The sequence below is a fragment of the Schistocerca piceifrons genome, chromosome 5 (assembly GCF_021461385.2).
Source record: "Schistocerca piceifrons isolate TAMUIC-IGC-003096 chromosome 5, iqSchPice1.1, whole genome shotgun sequence".
NCBI lineage: Eukaryota > Metazoa > Arthropoda > Insecta > Orthoptera > Acrididae > Schistocerca > Schistocerca piceifrons.
Genome location: NC_060142.1, coordinates 104443112 through 104461627, shown reverse-complemented (window position 1 = coordinate 104461627; position 18516 = coordinate 104443112). Strand labels below are relative to the sequence as shown.

General features: G+C 40.8%; 1 protein-coding gene across 1 annotated transcript; it reads right to left on the bottom strand.

Moving 5' to 3' along the window:
• Window positions 1-1068: 1068 nt before the first annotated feature.
• On the bottom strand, window positions 1069-10621 carry LOC124798766 (putative nuclease HARBI1). Its single transcript, XM_047262296.1, is given in 2 exon segments — window positions 1069-1084; window positions 9825-10621. Coding segments are annotated over 2 exon segments (813 nt in total).
• Between the last annotated feature and the right edge of the window lie 7895 nt (window positions 10622-18516).

Genomic DNA, 18516 nt, shown 5'->3' with positions numbered 1-18516 from the left:
ACCATTGGTTTGCAGACTTACGTTTGTTAGTATTATCTGGTTATTTCGTTGTCGTCTATTCGTCCTTTTGTTTACACTTACTCGCCCAGAAAGCAAGTTCCGATCGGTCGCGAAACCACAGTGAAAATCAGTAATGTTTTTTTTGCGACGGTTAGGTACATCTTCCAGCTATTTCCTTCCGTAGCCCCCGCCCCGACTTAGACATTTGTCGTAGCGTTGCAACAGCTTTCCAATACCCTCGTCACAGCCGCCCGTGCTTTTCTCCAAATCTCTACGCTATTCTGCAGCTCCTTGTCTGTACCAAAATGTTGTCTTCATTGGCAGTGGTTCAAGCGAGCAGAGGCGAGAATCAGAGGGAGTCGCATACGGGCTGTATGGTGGCTGATTACCTCCCATCCAAAACGCTGCAAGAGCATCTTCGTTGCCCCTACAGTGTGCGGCCGAGGATTATCATAAAGAAGGAAATACGACAGTTATGTTACGTGGGTTTACGAGAAATCAGGGGAAATCTCTCGGCAAGGACTCATTCTTGGCAGAGATCCTTTTTTTGTCGTTTCCATTTCGCGACCGATTGGAACTTACTTTCTGGACACCTGCCGTATAACAGTCAACTACGATCTTTTCATCGTAGTGTCTGCTAATAATAGGTCCCAGCGAGAAGAAAGTGCAAATGGAACACTCCAGACAATAACAAAAATGGTGTCACAACAACAAACTCAGGACAGACGATATCAAAAAAACATGAACTTTATGTAAAGGGTCTCTTCACAGAAATCCTAGTGTTAAAATTATTGTGTCCCACTGTTTAGAGGCACAAAACGCGTGGGTGTTTTCAGCTCGTTACTAAATGCAAATAAGTAGGAGGCCGAAGTGATAGGAACTGAAGGATTCCAGGTCACAAAAATATGCGGTACGGCACACGGTTAGAGAGAAGGATTGTTATAAAAGAAACACATAGTAAAATGAAAATTACTTATCTTCAGTAGTTTGTAGGACTGCAGTTGGGGCTATGAACTAACAGTCTCGAAACATGGAATACCATGAACTAATACAACATATTCTCAGGGACTAAGACTGATGGGCCCTGCAAAGAAAATCAATGCAAACATTACAGAACTGGCTGAGGGCCGATTATGAAAGAGCGTCTGCCTAGGTTGAAATCTAGCTAAGAAGTGAACGAGGCACACTCCAGTTCCGTCGAGCTGCACAGCCCGCTAGAGTGCGCTGTGCTCGGCAGACGACGGGCTGCCAACCTTGTGTTGCCGCGACGTTGTAGTACTATCTGTGGCAATGATACTACAAAAATAGGGGACACAAACATTGAACGAGCAATCACCACAAGCTATCTAGGCGATAAACAATATTCCCATAAACAGATGCGCATTGTCTCAAAAAATCGGAAAAAATACTACACAAACTGGCAAAACTAAATTCAGAACAATGTAAACTCCCCTTGTCATTTACACAGACATCTGATTGTGCTCTCTTTGAGCCGGTACTTAGCTTCGCCGGCAGCACATGGGCTCACAGGTTGAGATTATCACAAACCGGACCCTAGTCGGACGAGGACAAAGGAGCGGCTTACTTACACTATTGGGAGGTTTCGGCACCATCTCAGTGGAATCACTCCGTGTGGTGCCCGAAATCTACCCGACAGACATGAGATATAGAGCAGCTACGTACTGCCTTAAGGTGGGAAGGCACGACCAGGTTCGAAAGATCATTCGAGTACTAATTGACAAGAAACGCCAATTAAAACATGGGAGGATGGATACCTAGCAACGTGAATGGGACACAGTTGATAAGGGCTGCAGGCTGCACCAGTTCTTTCCCGATGTATGGGAGAGACTAAAACTCAAACATATCGATCCCACCCGCGTTGTGGTCCACTTCTTAACAGGACACATCCCTTATCCCGCGCTCTTAAACAGCGTGAGTCTGAGGCAGACACCAACATGCACATGTGGCGAAGAAGACTCTCCAGAACACATCGCTTCTTCTGCGGATGATATACCAACATCAGACACGCAATACACTTAAACCTCGACAATATCAAGACACCATACAAGCAATGCTCAGAGACGAAGACCAATGGATCATGTTAAACACACTCACTGACGATATGTCCAGTGTCGGAGCCTGACTACGAGCCTATATGCAAAGGAGGAATGCACAGGGTGGAAAACAGCACTGATTCCGACATGGAATCAGGTATTGATACCGATACCGACAGGATCGTAAATGCAAATGAAGAAATACCCTGAATAAACAACACTACAGCCTAGAATAATTAGAGGTAAAGATTTAGTTATTAGGAAATCTAGATTAGATTTTAGATTGAGATAAGAGTTGTGATTGGCGGTCGTTGGCTTGAAGGCCAATTCCAAGACACTCACAGTCACACACACTTGGTGGAGGGACATCAATCCACTATCTTCGTTTGTATATTCTGTTTTTATTGTTCTTATCAATATGGTTACGGTTTTTATAATTCGATGTTCCAAATTTTTGTTAATTTCAAAAATGTTTATTATCTTTTATCTATCCATCTTAAACGCAAGAATCCTGTTTATTTTAGAATTTTTTTTCCGAATTTATAATATTTCTTAAGGTCACAGTATGTCATAAACTATTCTCCATCTTCATAAATTCCTATCTTCCATTCATAAATTTCTAATTTTAAGATTTTAGTTTCGAAATATTCATTTTACTAAGGTTTCACGCTCCTCTTTTCGTCGGGTTGGCGGTTTAAAAACTGGGTTGTTTAGGAAATCAGCGTTATGCAAGACATGTTCCGACACTAATGTGTCATCTTCTGTGGGACAATTTTTTTTAATTCTGTAAAGTACAACATCATATTTGTAATAATTTAACTGCTGTAGGCGTAAGGAATAGAATATTTGAAATTTGCTTCGTTTGGTTTAGACACTCACCATAAAATTACATCGCTAACTGAACTGTATTATTATACATCGAATTTAGTGTTCGTTTTTGTCGTTTTTTTTGACAGCATGTCATCTGCAAACTAGCCATGAAGAAAATTATTGTGTATTTGTGGAGAGCTGTTTCGAGGGTAGAGGTTATGTACGTTTGTGTACTTCCATTTTTTGTCCTGTTCAGTGGCCCTGGTTGGTTTCTCAATCAACTGCTATTTAGTGCATTGTTTTCACTCAGTTTTTCACAAATTTCCACTCACTACTTCACCTCACATGCACTTACACAAAATGTGGCGAAATGTGATCTGAGCAGACACTAAGTGTGTTGTCAGAAGTGTCTAAACCAAACGAAGCAAATTGCAAATATTGTATTTCTTAGGCCTACAGCAGTTAAATTATTACAAATATGATATTGTACTTTACAGAAATAAAAAAAAAGACCCACAGAAGATGACACGTTGGTGTCGGAATATGTCTGGGTAAATATAGAAATAAACTAATTGTGTTTGCATAAGGCTGATTTCCAAAACATCCCCGGATTTTAGTTCTTAATTGCTTTTAACTGTACAGGGTGTTACAAAAAGGTACGGCCAAACTTTCAGGAAACATTCCTCACACACAAATAAAGAAAAGATGTTACGTGGACGTGTGTCCGGGAACGCTTAGTTTCCATGTTAGAGCTCATTCTAGTTTCGTCAGTATGTACTGTACTTCCTCGATTCACCGCCAGTTGGCCCAATTGAAGGAAGGTAATGTTGACTTCGGTGCTTGTGTTGACATGTGACTCATTGCTCTACAGTACTAGCAACAAGCACATCAATACGTAGCATCAACAGGTTAGTGTTCATCACGAACGTGGTTTTGCAGTGAGTGCAATGTTTACAAATGCGGAGTTGGCAGATGCCCATTTGATGTATGGATTAGCACGGGGCAATAGCCGTGGCGCGGTACGTTTGTATCGAGACAGATTTCCAGAACGGAGGTGTCCCGACAGGAAGACGTTCGAAGCAATTGATCGACTTCGTAGGGAGCACGGAACATTCCAGCCTATGACTCGCGACTGGGGAAGACCTAGAATGACGAGGACACCTGCAATGGACGAGGCAAATCTTCGTGCAGTTGACGATAACCCTAATGTCAGCGTCAGAGAAGTTGCTGCTATACAAGGTAACGTTGACCACGTCACTGTATGGAGAGTGCTACGAGAGAATCAGTTGTTTCCGTACCATATACAGCGTGTGCAGGCACTATCAGCAGCTGATTAGCCTCCACGGGTACGCTTCTGCGAATGGTTCAGCCAACAATGTGTCAATCCTCATTTCAGTGAAAATGTTCTCTTTACGGATGAGGTTTCATTCCAACGTGATCAAATTGTAAATTTTCACAATCAACATGTGTGGGCTGACGAGAATCCGCACGCAATTGTGCAATGACGTCATCAACACAGATTTTCTGTGAACGTCTGGGCAGGCATTGTTGGTGATGTCTTGATTGGGCCCCATGTTCTTCCACCTACGCTCAATGGAGCACGTTATCATGATTTCATACGGGATACCCTACCTGTGCTGCTAGAACATGTGCCTTTACAAGTACGACACAACATGTGGTTCATGCACGATGGAGCTCCTGCACATTTCAGTCGAAATGTTCGTACGCTTCTCAACAACAGATTCGGTGACCGATGGATTGGTAGAGGCGGACCAATTCCATGGCCTCCACGCTCTCCTAACCGGAACCCTCTTGACTTTCATTTATGGGGGCATTTGAAAGCTCTTGTCTACACAACCCAGGTACCAAATGTAGAGACTCTTCGTGCTCGTATTGTGGACGGCTGTGATACAATACGCCATTCTCCAGGGCTGCATCAGCGCATCAGGGATTCCAGGCAACGGAGGGTGGATGCATGTATCCTCGCTGACGGAGGACATTTGAACATTTCCTGTGACAAAGTGTTTGAAGTCACGCTGGTACGTTCTGTTGCTGTGCTTTTCCATTCCATGATTAATGTGATTTGAAGAGAAGTAATAAAATGAACTCTAACATGGAAAGTAAGCGTTTCCGGACACATGTCCACATAACATATTTTCTTTCTTTGTGTGTGAGGGATGTTTCCTGAAAGTTTGGCCGTACCTTTTTGTAACACCCTGTATAAGTATTTAAAGCTGCAATATTATTAATCCTTATTAAAATAAGAAATAACAAATAAGTATCACATTTTGTACATGTAAAATTTCGTGTTGTGAAAGATCGACCTGTCTTAGTAACACGGTGGCACATAATTTGTAAATGGCAGCAAATAAATAAATAACTAATAGTCAAAGACTGCGGATGGACACGCATCTAAAGGCGAAAGAGGGGGAGAGGGTGAATGTGGATCTTGATCCCGTACCCAAAAAGAGGTAGCGTGAACAAAGCAATCAAGAAAACGGCTAACAGTTCTAGAAGATTAGAATCTACGTTTAGCGGGGAATGCCTTCCAGTTGCCTGCTCCCGTGGACAGACTCGCGACACTGGGTCCCGCAGCTCCGAGTCCTCAGACTGACCCGACGGAACACGGGGACGCGAGTGTGCCGAGACAGAAAGAACCGGCGATAAATCTGACTTCTCAAACGAAGACGCAAATAACCGAAAAGAGTCAGCGCTCCGTCCATTTACACGGTCTCCTTGCCGCAGTGAGAAGGTATGTGTTTACACTCGCAGTGCCGAGGGAGCTACTGGCAGTGCAAAGTGCACACTGCGATTTCACACGGCGGTAATTACTGAGTAATCATAGTTATGAGAGATTGTTCCTTTCATAGTTCTTAAACAAATTGTGTGTTACGTGTACTTCTCAGATTTTTGGGCGAATGTCTCACAAATGCTTTAGTTCTTTGAATTGCTACTCCTTAGAAGTAATGCTAAAGCTATGTGCTAAACACTGACATAAACAAATTATTATTATTATTATTATTATTATTATTATCTTACTAAAACAATTCATTCTATTAAAATATTTGATGTACGTATTCCTTTATTCCGTAAGGTGGTCATGTCATTTTGGATTTTGTATGTTATCGAAGTGCATCTCAGAGAGACAGAGCAAGTTACGTTATTTTTAACCAATCTTTGGCCTTGTCGTGGTACTGTCTTTGCCTCTGCACAGTCTGATACATTCTTAGTTGAAGTGCGATATGGACGGATACTGTAGTGCTGTGTGGACTTGTGATTGTATCGGTTAGATGAAGAAAGATTGATAGTGAAGTACAGCAAGGATGAATATACCGTATTGCAAAACGAAAGGAATAAAAAATCTTAAATAACGTTAACCTATTTTTTTATGAAGAGAAGAAGTTTGAGGTAAGACTGAAGCACAACGCACCTAATTTGTATAAATGATTATTGGGAGCTTTTTAACTTGTTTCACTTGCTCAGATCTGAGAGAAAGGCCACCCCACTTCCCTGAGTCATGCATTAACATATTAACTGATTAAGCCGTTTGATTTTTATAGAAACTCTCTATTAACATTGGACCCTCTTCAAATCATTTTTCACTTTGTTAAATATAGTATTGTTCAGACTATGTTATGTGTGAAGACCACGTGAAGTAATAATCTGTCTTTTTCAATATACAGGGTGTCCCAAAATAATGTATACACTCTTTGAAAGTGAACATCTCTTTAATGAAAGTGGTTAAAAATACAATTCTAGTGGTGTTAGGCGACTCATGGTCCGACTTAAGGTCGTAAATGTTCAGCCTGGTGTCCGTCCATCGCAATGTACCGTCGACAACGACTTACGGCTGAACGAAATGCTAACTTTATTGTTTCCAACTGAATAGCATCGCAGGCTTGCTCAATTTTCTCTCTAAGATAACCCAGTACGTGTGTGATCTCGCAGCGTAAACTGTGTTCTCGAGAGTACCCCCACAGAAAGAAGTCTAGGGGCCGGTTGTACAAAGCCCAGTTAAATCCAAGGTTTAGCTAACCACGGAATGAGCTAGCGACGGTATAACTTTGACAGCGCGTTGTACGATGCCATTTTATTCTTTGGTTAGTTAACCCTGGAATAGCGATCTCGTTCAGTTAAGTCGGCAACAGCAGGAGAGCACTCTGGGTATTTTCGCGCGTTTTTGAAGTTCATTTACGTCTCGTCGTCTGCAAAAAGAGCTTGATTTAAATGAGTGAAAACGATCGAGAGCCCAAAACTGTTCCCTGGAAGATGTGTTAAAGCTTGTCGATATCGTTCACGATTTCAGAAGCATAATATAGAACAAGAAAACATATGCAGTACCATGTAGTGGAAAGGTCAGTCAAAACTTGTACCTAAGCTTGTAATGTATGTATAATGAAATATCTCTTGAAATTGGTTAAATGATTAAGTTTTCGTTGTTTGACCAAAAAGACATCTTTTCAAATTTCAGAACAAAACATGGGAGAAAGTATGCGATTCTATAATTCACAAACAACATCATGCAGAACCAGTGATCAGCTGCGACAGAAATATGACACGCTAAAGAAAGAGACCAGAAAATATTATGCTGCATTAAGGCAGCATAAGCTCCAGACAACACAAATTTGTAATTGTGTATACAAAAATACACAATTTAATTAAACTTTCTTCATATGGCCACACTAGTCATTTTGATTCTGACGCAACGTTTCTAGGTAAGAATATTCCGTCCAATTTTTCGTAGGCAGCTAATGTAGTAACTATTTTGAAATGCAAGCAGCTTTTTGAAATAATGAACGTCATGTCACCTTTTCAGAGACTGCAACAACCAGCGACAAAACAGGCGTCACGGAGTTTAATTTGGCCGATAATTCTGAGGTGTGTTATTTACGGGCTAGCTCTCTGTCGTAATTAAGTTTTAGAATGATTAATTCACTACAGTAGCAATGAGTGTTTTACAGGAAGCATAGAACATTTACTGAATTATTATACACTGTTTGTTCCTCCACTTCTGCTGCTTCTTTTTTTCCATATACAAATGCCATTTTTATGACGAGGCGCTAATTAAATATTTTATTGGGGTATACAAATGGAGAATAGGTTGTCAACATTTATAGTGGACAGCCGTAAACCTCTTTATATTGCTGGGATATAATTAAAGTACTTATGGGTCATATCGTAACTAGAGGCTGTTGTCATTTAATACCTTCTAAATATGTAAGTAACAGTTGCTATTAAATATATAATTATGGCTTTACAATTATCTCCAGAAGCTTAAGATCTTCATTCTGTTCTTCCTTGTTTTCTACAATAATCTCTACATAAAAGTGTCACTTTTGTTTTCAGATTATAAATCCCTATTCACAAATGTCTGAAGTAAGCGTGCCATTGCTTGTGGAGACACATCCAACAGGCAAGAAACATGAAAGCTACTTCAAAATAAGTCATTATACGGTAGCACTTCGTACAGTTGTCTCAAAAGTGGATGTTGTAATATTCTAGCGCTCCATATTTTTCATAATGAAACACAGTAGTTTCAAATGATGTATCCATTTACAGACATGTTGTGTCTCATGCATAAGCTCAATGCAAACAATTTTCTTGTTGAATTAAATTAGTTAAACTGTGTGCAACTCATTGAGCTATAGTCCATCAGATGATAAATTACATACAATGTAAGGAGTTGAGCACTGCAGATCAATCAACATCTACACAACAAAATGTGAATTGCTTACAAAGCAGCTCTAATCTAATGTCTTTTTGTGTTATTGTGAACTGCATGATTTGATTTCAGATAACACAACTTGCAAAAATCCAATACGAGTTTTCAGAAGCCCACTACATCCTACATTGGATCTAAATGCAAGTTCTTTACTTGAATCTGACTCTAGTTCTACAAGCTTGCAGTTACTGCGAAATGAAATAACTGGTAAGCAAATTAATTACTCTGTTCATAAATTTTCTCAGTATTGTACTGTAAACTTCAAATATTGCATTACCTGTTGACATCATCCTCTGCCACACGAAATCTAAATCTTATGTAGGGGGAACCGTAAAGTTATGTTTACATTAAGGTCAGCAGTGCTTATAATTATAGTTCCACAAAATAATATTTCGTTGGCAGCACAATACTCGATGTTGAGTGAAAACATTTTAACAGCCTAGAGGATTCACACCAATGATTACTTTACCCTTTGGAGGTAAACAGCCTGGAGGGTTCACACCGGTTAACTTAAAAAGTTAGGTAAATATAATTTAAAATTCTGTCATTTCTGTGAAACAAACATTTTTAATTCTTTTCTTCAACAGTTGACATAGAGGGGGCAGATAATCCAGGAGGTCGTCCATCAGCTACGTATTTATCAGGTACCTCACAATAATGTTCTTTGCATGCTGTAGTTGAGTTCCAGGTTTTCACAACACATAAGCACAAGCGTAACACTAATGCCCACAATCCACATCATAAAATATACTGCCTTTCTAAAGAAATTAATCATGTCTTTCTGAAAACTGAAGCACATACATTACCATTTATAGCCACAAAGGTGTGACATAGAATTTAACTCATTTACAATGCTAAAATAACATGTATATTTATTTACTGCAGGAGACCAGTCAGACTGAAGCCAGCGGAAACGGCAGAGGGTATCACTGTCTGCGTCAGCTAAACAGTTGGACCCGTTGGCCAATGCGAAGAGAGAGAGAGCTGAACTACAACTGGTGCTGCTCCAAAAGCAGCATGACGAGTCCCAGAGGGGAGAAGAAGAGCTCTTTCAATTAAAGAAAGAAAGCCTAGAGCTGAAAATTAAGATGAGAAAAGAAAAACTAAAGAAATTACTGTCTGGATAAAAACAAATTCATGTAAAGATTTTATTTTCAATTAAATCAGATAAAATAAAATTTTCGTTTAATTACAAAAGAGAATTGAAGTAATTAACAAATGTGTCTCTTGTGGCATGCTGTCCATTGTCTTGTGCATCCTGGTCTCTTTCATCTGCAATAGACATATCAGTGGCTGCCTGGAATACAGGATCGAGAGGAGGCAATCCCTCATTCATGTCTATTGCCATATTGTGCAGCACAGAACATGGAACAATTATTGCCTCAGCTCTTTCAATCTGTAGTGTTATTCCACTACATAGGACTGGAAAACGTCTCTTACGAACACTGTACGACCTCTCTACCACATTTCTTGTTCTTATTTGTGATTCATTGTAAAGATTTTCAGCTCTTATCCTTGGACTGGTTATCGGGGGAAGAAGATAATGACACGCTGCATAACCAGAATCACACAACAACACACGAGTACCCATTTCACCACTTTCAAGCCGAGCTTTCAGCCTAGAATTATTGAAAATGGTCTGATCATGTGCTGAATCTGGCAACCTACAGACAATGTCCAATATTTTTAAATCACAGCTGGCCACTGTTTGCACATTCAAAGAAAAATATCATTTTCTTCATCTATATTCTTCGGCATTGTCACCACCTGGAGACTTAATTCTTATATGTGTGCAATCTATGGTGCCACAAACTCTTGGAAACGACGCTATTCTGAAGAAATTCTCCTGTGCTTTTGCAATTTCCTCTTGCGTGTTCGGAAATTTGATGAATGCTGGTGCTAGGCAAGCAATGGACACTGAGACCTTTTTAATAATTCTGCTGGCTGTCCCCTTGTCGATTCCAGCGAAATCTCCAACAGATATCAGAAAATCGCCTGAGGCAAAATATCTTAGTGTTAATAGTAATTGGTTCATTGGTGGAACAGCATCATTCCTAAAAGAAAGAAAGAAAGAAAAAGGACTAAAGTAATCTGTAACAATTGAGCTTTTTTCTTAATACATAATTCAAGGTAAGTTGGTGCTTACAGCCTCCTTTGAAGCTGAAACACCCATTCTTTCAGTTTTAAACTCACAAAGACTCAAGTACTAATTAATTCATACATTACTGTAAATCTGTCATAAAGAGCATGGAAGGTTATGGAACAAGTTATTAAGCAGAAGTGGACTCAAGAAGCTAGTTCTGGTAAACCAGATGAACAACACATTCCAAATGGTAATAATCTGTCATGAACATTACTTTACAAATATGTATCTTAGGAGGATACAATTTCTTTTTAAAACAGCTAATGCCCTTCTACAGTTACTCGGCTACTGTTTTGAAATAAAGCATTAATGTGACATTAGTCAGATCACTATTGACTGTATAGGCAAAATCAAAGCCCGTTTAATACAGTTATCCAAAATTAACATCTGTAAGTCATATAAAGTATATACAGATAAACTGAAGGAGACGTCGAGGTGTTTTCGGATGGGTTGGTGTGGATAATGCTAATGTTGAGAAACACAACAGCTATGTTCCATAGTTTCCTGATAATCTTACTGTGTTAAACTTGGCTTGAGTAAGCACAAATAGTTCACAGACTTCAGTGAAGAATGGTGGGATACAATGTTGTTGCTCTGAAGAAAAAATGGACCTCTCATCCAAATATATTCACTAAAGTCTGAACTTGTTCTTATTAACTTATATAAGTTAACTGTCAACAGCTGTTATGTATTTAAAACAATCCATTTTATTGCCATCGGCTGTACATTGTAACTTTATTTTCTATCACTTCCGGTTTTTTCAACCATCATCAAGGAAGAAAAGTAATACAGACGGATGGTTCAAAAACACATTGTTTAATTACTGTGTTATTATTATAAAATCTGCAGTGGTCAAACAGGTGATCATCTAGAGTACCAAAAAAAATAAAGTTGTTCTGAGAATGCTGAAGTGTTTACAGAAAGGATCATTTCTAATAGAAAACATTGTGTATCAATATTGACGTCATGAGTCTGAAATTGGGACACTACTGTTTTATCCAAGCGTCTTGCAACATGTGAATTCACGTTTTTGTTAAAATTGCCATACAAATAGTACCCATAACTGGTGTGGATTTTCGATTTCGTTAAGTCTATTATGGGACTGTCTTCTAAATAAAACGAGATCAAATGGTTCAAATGGGTCCGAACACTATGGGACTACAGTTCCCTAGAACTTAGAACTACTTAAACCTAACTAACCTAAGGACATCACACACATCCATGCCCGAGGCAGGATTCGAACCTGCGACCGTAGCGGTCGCGCGGTTCCAGACTGAAGCGCCTAGAACTGCTCGGCCACACCGGCCGGCGATAAAACGAGCCAGTCTTTTCTATTACTGCAACAACTGTAACACACCCCAGATACGCAAGACTATTTTGGCACGAATCGTCATTTTAATGTGCCTAATTTACAGAAATAACACAACGGAATTCACGAAGAACGGAAAGGAAATACATTTTACACAATTTAACAGTATTATCTTAGAAAACAGAGAAATAGTTTCACCTGTACACCCTATGTTCCAGTTACTGACTTACAAGATTGAAAAGACAAAGCACGGCTTCCTTTGACAAGCGAAATCTGCATATAAATTATGAGTCGTCGAATTCATCAAAATAATTCGGGCGGCGTCTCACTTTCTTCTCCTTCCTCATTTTTATGAACACTTCGGCCAAAAACTCGTCACCGCTGTCTGAATCCATGGGTATTCCTGCCATCTTTAAAACTTATTCCGTGTTTAAGCTCGCTAAGCGGCCAGAAATCACCGGCTAAGCTATCCCCGAGTTTATTCTCCTGTTAGGCGTTAGCCCGGGTTCGTACAACGCGTTTCTCGCGCTATTTCGTGGTTAGAGCTTAACCGGCTGCTAACTGGTTGTTGTACAACCGACCCTAGAAGAGTTATAAACTGTTCATCATAAGAATAAACCCGATTAAACCTTGCAATATGTATTCTTCCGCGTTTGCCGGAACCTCATTGGATTTCAGTTTCACGTGGGACTGCAGTCAAGTGTCTCGAGTACTCTCAAGTACGATAATAAGGGTACGTTTTGAGCTGTGCGTTGTGCGCACATCGACTTTGCGGCAATTCCGGACAACAGCTCTACTGGCGCATTTAACTCAGCACTAGCAGGTCAGCTAAAACAGTTAGCCTGCAGTGACGTGGCCAGCTGCAGTTCACACGTAAAACGAGACCAGCAGAGGAGGAATACAGCTTCGAATGTCATTTAAATTTCAAGCAGTATGAAATAAAACACTGCAAATCTCCCACAATACGCTCCTTAGACGACTATACGAAAATCGCAACACGTTATCGTTTTCAGCTAATTTAGTATTGTAACTAAAAGCAAGAATGATGAAAATTCCTGACTTAACCACAGGGTAACATTTCTGCATAAGGTGTGTGTAACGTAAGAGAGTATTCAAGGATTTCGCAGTGTTGTTAAATATTGAAGCTACTGAAGCTATTACTTACAGGCAGTCGTCTGGTAATCTCTTAGCTCTTTTCTTATCCGAATCCGAGAAACACATTTCAATTCTGGAAGTGTCACATGTTACGTTGATAACGAGCCTATAAACAATAGAATTCAAGATGCCAACCAGGCGCAGCATTTTCTCTTCTTCTTTTATGATGAGCCGTTCTATATCCTGCCAGCGTTCGGCAGTGACGTGTGAAAAGATTGCGTGCTTTAGTTCCAGTACGTCTGGCAGCTTTAACAATCTTGTTACTTATCGGACCAAATCAAGCACCTTGGCTCCAGATCAGTTCTGTTGGGTTCATATTGTAATGGTACAGTAGCAAATGCAAAAATGCAACATTTTTATGATGTGTTCGATGCTGTGAAAATGATTGTTTTTCATGTTTCTACGATACTAATCTACCACTGAGGTATAAAATGAGGGACATAGTCGAAATAAAGACAATTTGGTTTTTCATTTTTGCCTTAAAAATCAAATTGTTATGTTTTCTTAATTTAAACAACTTCTATGAACAGTCTTTCATAAAACACGGATAATTAAGAATTTGTATTTGAACTGGAATTTCGCGTCCAATATGTAACTACATTACTGGGCAATATAATTACTACACCAAGAAGAAATGCAGTTGATAAACGGGTATTCACTGGACAAATATATTATACTAGAACTGACATGTGATTACATTTTCACACAATTGGGGTGCATAGATCCTGAGAAATCAGTACCCAGAACAACCACCTCTGGCCGTAATAACGGCCTTGATACGCCTGGGCATTGAGTCAAACAGAGCTTGGGTTTCGCAGGGATCGAATGAAGGGTAGAGCCACGGGTCGTAACACATCTGAAATGTAACGTCCACTGTTCAAAGTTACGTCAGTGCGAACAAGAGGTGACCGAGACGTGTAACAAATGGCACCCCATACCATCACGCCGGGTGATACGCCAGTATGGCGATGACGAATACACGCTTCCAATGTGCGTTCACCGCGATGTCGCCAAACACCGATGCGACCATCATGATGCTGTAAACAGAACCTGGACTCATCCGAAAAAATGACGTTTTGCCATTCGTGCACTCTGGTTCGTCGTTGAGTACACCATCGTAGGCGCTCCCGTCTGTGATGCAAAAAAATGGTTCAAATGGCTCTGAGCACTATGGGACTTAACTGCTGTGGTCACCAGTCCTCTAGAACTTAGAACTACTTAAACCTAACTAAACTAAGGACATCACACACATCCATGCCCGAGGCAGGATTCGAACCTGCGACCGTAGCGGTCACGCGGTTCCAGACTGTAGCGCCTAGAAACGCACGGCCACTCCGGCCGGCGTTCTGTGATGCAGCATCAAGGGTAACCGCAGCCATGGTCTCCGAGCTGATAGTCCATGCTGCTGCAAACGTCGTCGAACTGTTCGTGCAGATGGTTGTTGTCTTGCAAACGTCCCCATCTGTTGACTCAGAGATCAAGACGTTGCTGCACGACCCGTAACAGCCATGCGGATAAGATGCCTGTCATTTCGACTGCTAGTGATACGAGGCCGTTGGGATCCAGCACGGCGTTCCGTATAACCCTCCTGAACCCGCCGACTCCGTATTCTGCTAACAGTCATTGGATCGCGACCAATGCGAGCAGCAATGTCGCGATACGATAAACCGCAATCGCGATAAGCTACAATCCGACCTTTACCAAAGTCGGAAACGTGATGGTACGCATTTCTCCTCCTTACACGGGGCATCACAATAACGTTTCACCACGCAACGCCGATCAATTGCTGTTTGTGTATGAGAAATCGGTTGGAAACTTTCCTCATGGCAGCACGTTGTAGGTGTCGCCACCGGCGCCAACCTTGTGTGAATGCTCTGAAAAGCTAATCATTTGCGTATCATAGAATCTTCTACTTGTCGGTTAAATGTAGCACCTGTAGCACGTCATATTCGTGGAGTAGTAATTTTAATGGCCACTAGTGTAACAGCATTATCCCCGTCTCGTATTTGATTTTGAAATGAAATCTAGTTTAGCCGCTACCTGTTTGCGTTTGCTTTTGTGCTTTCGAGAAATATGCAACAGTGTAGTCAAGACGCGAGGTAAATAAAATTTTTGATTTCGGTCAGATAACTGTTTTACTTCAATTGCGCATTTAATACAAAGACAGGTTGTATTCAGACCAGTTGCAGTTCAGATCATATTAGTTCTGTTTAGTCTAGGGTTAGCTTACGGGTTTAAGAGTGATAACAGTTTGTGAGGACATAGTATTTTGTAATATGTAGATCTTTATAGAGTTTGAAGTAAACGTGGGCTAAATTTCATACAGAAACAAATAAAGTGGGGAGGCTACAGTTGTTGTTGTTAAAATTGTAAACTTATCAGTCACCATAGATGTGGCGAACAACAAGTTGTATTTCGCGTAAGTGTGTTGTGCGAGAGGTCGTGGCGAGAGAAACTCTGAAGGAAAGATTTCATTACTATGTATTATTTATCATTGAACTAAGCCAAACAGGTCGTTGCGCGCTCAGATTATAGCACTTGCACGCGCTATAACGCGATGATGCGCGGACATCTGTGACTCTGTGAGCTACCGGTTGTAGAAATCCTCATTACCAGTTGAAACACACCTTTTCAAAAATTGACAAATTTAAGCTAGGTGAGCAAAAGAGTCGACCGAACACACTAACTAAACAATGCAGCCATGTTTACAAATATACTATAGATGTCATATATCTGTAGCGATGTAAGCGCTCCAAGCGATTACATTTCACACTGAAGTGAACAGAAGACGAAGGACTTTTATAATCAAATTCAAGGCAAGGTCCTTGATTTGATCGTATTTCTTCGAGGAAAGGCGAAATTTGACAAAGTTCCTATTACACTATCAAATTTCTTTCACATAAATGTTTGACATATCATCTTTGACAGAGAAATATGATAGTGTAATACCGGCTTAACAGACATGTCCTCTGGTTGCGCCACGAGATGCGCGCTTTGAAAGAGGCAAGGGGCGAGGAAAGAGGAAAAAGTTCCTTGTGCGCATGCGCAGCAGGAGTTGCGAAATGCTGACAGCAGACATTCATAGGAGGTACGTGGACCAGTGTTGGTAGCTGCATAGAGCTTGCTCCTGCGGCAGGGACAGCAGCTGTTGCGAAGCATCGGAGCTTTAAAGTCGCTATACGAGCGCCACGCTGACACGGTGGCTGATCGACTGCAGCAAGGCGGCACTTACCAGTGTTGTTCTTGCATTTCGTCCCGCAACCTCGACGGGGAAATTTTCAAGAGACCCCCTCCACTTTGAAGAAAGGTCTGGTACGGATATTGTGTTGTTTCAAAAGCACGGACTTCTTTCGCCATTACAATTGCTGAGCATCCGATCCGGTAAATGGCCAATAACACCTGCTGAATACAATACTCATATGTGTATCATGTATTAAAAGGCGATGAAACATGTTCTAGATGACCCGAGCGCGCCGCAGACAAAACAGATGGTGAAAGGGCGCGGCTACAGCGATGTTACAACTCGCCATCGCTGATTCCAAAGATGCTGCGTCCCATTCTCTGACATCAGAAAATAGATAGTTCCTTAGTAGACCTCTTACCGGTAAAGTTAATCTCGGGGGTACGTCTAGGTCGGATATAGTACCGATCCACTGCGTGTTGTATGAGGCACCGCAATTGGTGTTTAAGGCTGCGGAGAAGTGAAGGAGTTTGGCTGGTGAAGCCAGTGTAGTATTTTGTGCAGTTTACGGAGACAAATGGCTCTTAGCGCTATTGGACTTAACTTCTGAGGTCATCAGTCCCCTAGAACATAGAACTACTTAAACCTAAGTAACATAAGGACATCACACACATCCATGCCCGAGGCAGGAGTCGAACCTGCGACCGTATTCGTCGCTCGGTTCCAGACTGAAGCGCCTAGAACCACTCTGCCACTTCGGCCGGCTTTACGGAGACAATGTAGCAATTTTGTCGTTTAGGCTCCTGTTGATACACGTAGCTGCGACTGTAGTTTTCCTCCCAAGGCCGAGCTACGGAAGATATGTAGGTTCCGGGATTTTAAGTAGTCGCGGACTAGAAATTGTGTTTTTGAGCAGTCGATTGGCGGTCATCCTGTGGACAGTACGGGAGGAAGGAGAGGTTATTTTACTGTGGTAGATACAGCGTGAGCCGTGTTAGAGAGAGAGATTTGTATCTGATGATTTTTAGGAAATCGGTAGAAATCGATGTCCTGTCCGTCTTGTATGATTAACAGTTGCGGCTCGCCTAGATGTAATTAGGTTGCTAGCTGTTTTTGGGAGTGGTTTGGTAGTGACTGGTGTGTATAGAGAAGGGAAAGCCTCGAACACATTTTTGGTTGTTGTTTGGATGCCACGATCATAGAGAGGATCAAGAATGGGCTCATGTATATTCGAACTGTTTCACCTTGATATGAGAGATAGCACCAGTAGGTTGACTTTGTTAGCGACGGGAATAGAAAGGAACCATTTACAAGCAACACGTAACTGAACAAAGAACTTGGTTATTAGAAGTGACGAGTGGTCTCATTTAATTTGCGGAACTTTAGCGGATCGCGTTGTGCTAACGCCTGAAGGGGCTCAGTTTTGCCTGAATTGTTAATTAAGATTAAGGCAAAAGAGGCAGTGGCGCCAAGGTTTCTTGTTTATATTTTTGTTTGTTCTTGAATTTTCGTTTATGAGATTTGAAGTTGTACTGAGATATCTAGCCCAAATAAAGACAAGTTTTCTTATAATGAAGTTATTTGAAGATCTTACGAAAAGTCAGCGATCATACTCACAAAGATGTAGTGGTTAATCTGTGGAATACATTACGTATCATTGTTTACGTAGCAACGTTAGGCTACACAGAAAGAAATAGAATTACAGCTTCAGTTATCTTTATCCCGCTATAAAAGTTGTCCACATACGAGTTTAATATGAATCGGTCTTCCCACTCTCTCATATTTGAGATGAATGTTAAAAGTTATTAAAAGGTTACGAAAGGTTCCAGAGAGATTGTTCTGCGCTGTAAGGAAGTCGTTGCTTGTGAGGACAATCGCAAACTGGATTTACGATTTAGCTTGACATAACATAAACAGATATCGTATTGAAATAATTTTGGTTTATTCTTTTGGACGATAGGGAGATAACGTGTATTGTCGCTGTATTCTGCAAGTTTCATCATTGCTAGTAGACAGCGACTGCCGGTGTCATTTAGATATTTCGGTGTATCTGTTTGTGGTGTACTAGCATTGCTGTACAACATCAGCTTTTGCGTATAGTGAAAATTCTGTTTGTTATTATCTACACTAACGGCCATTAAA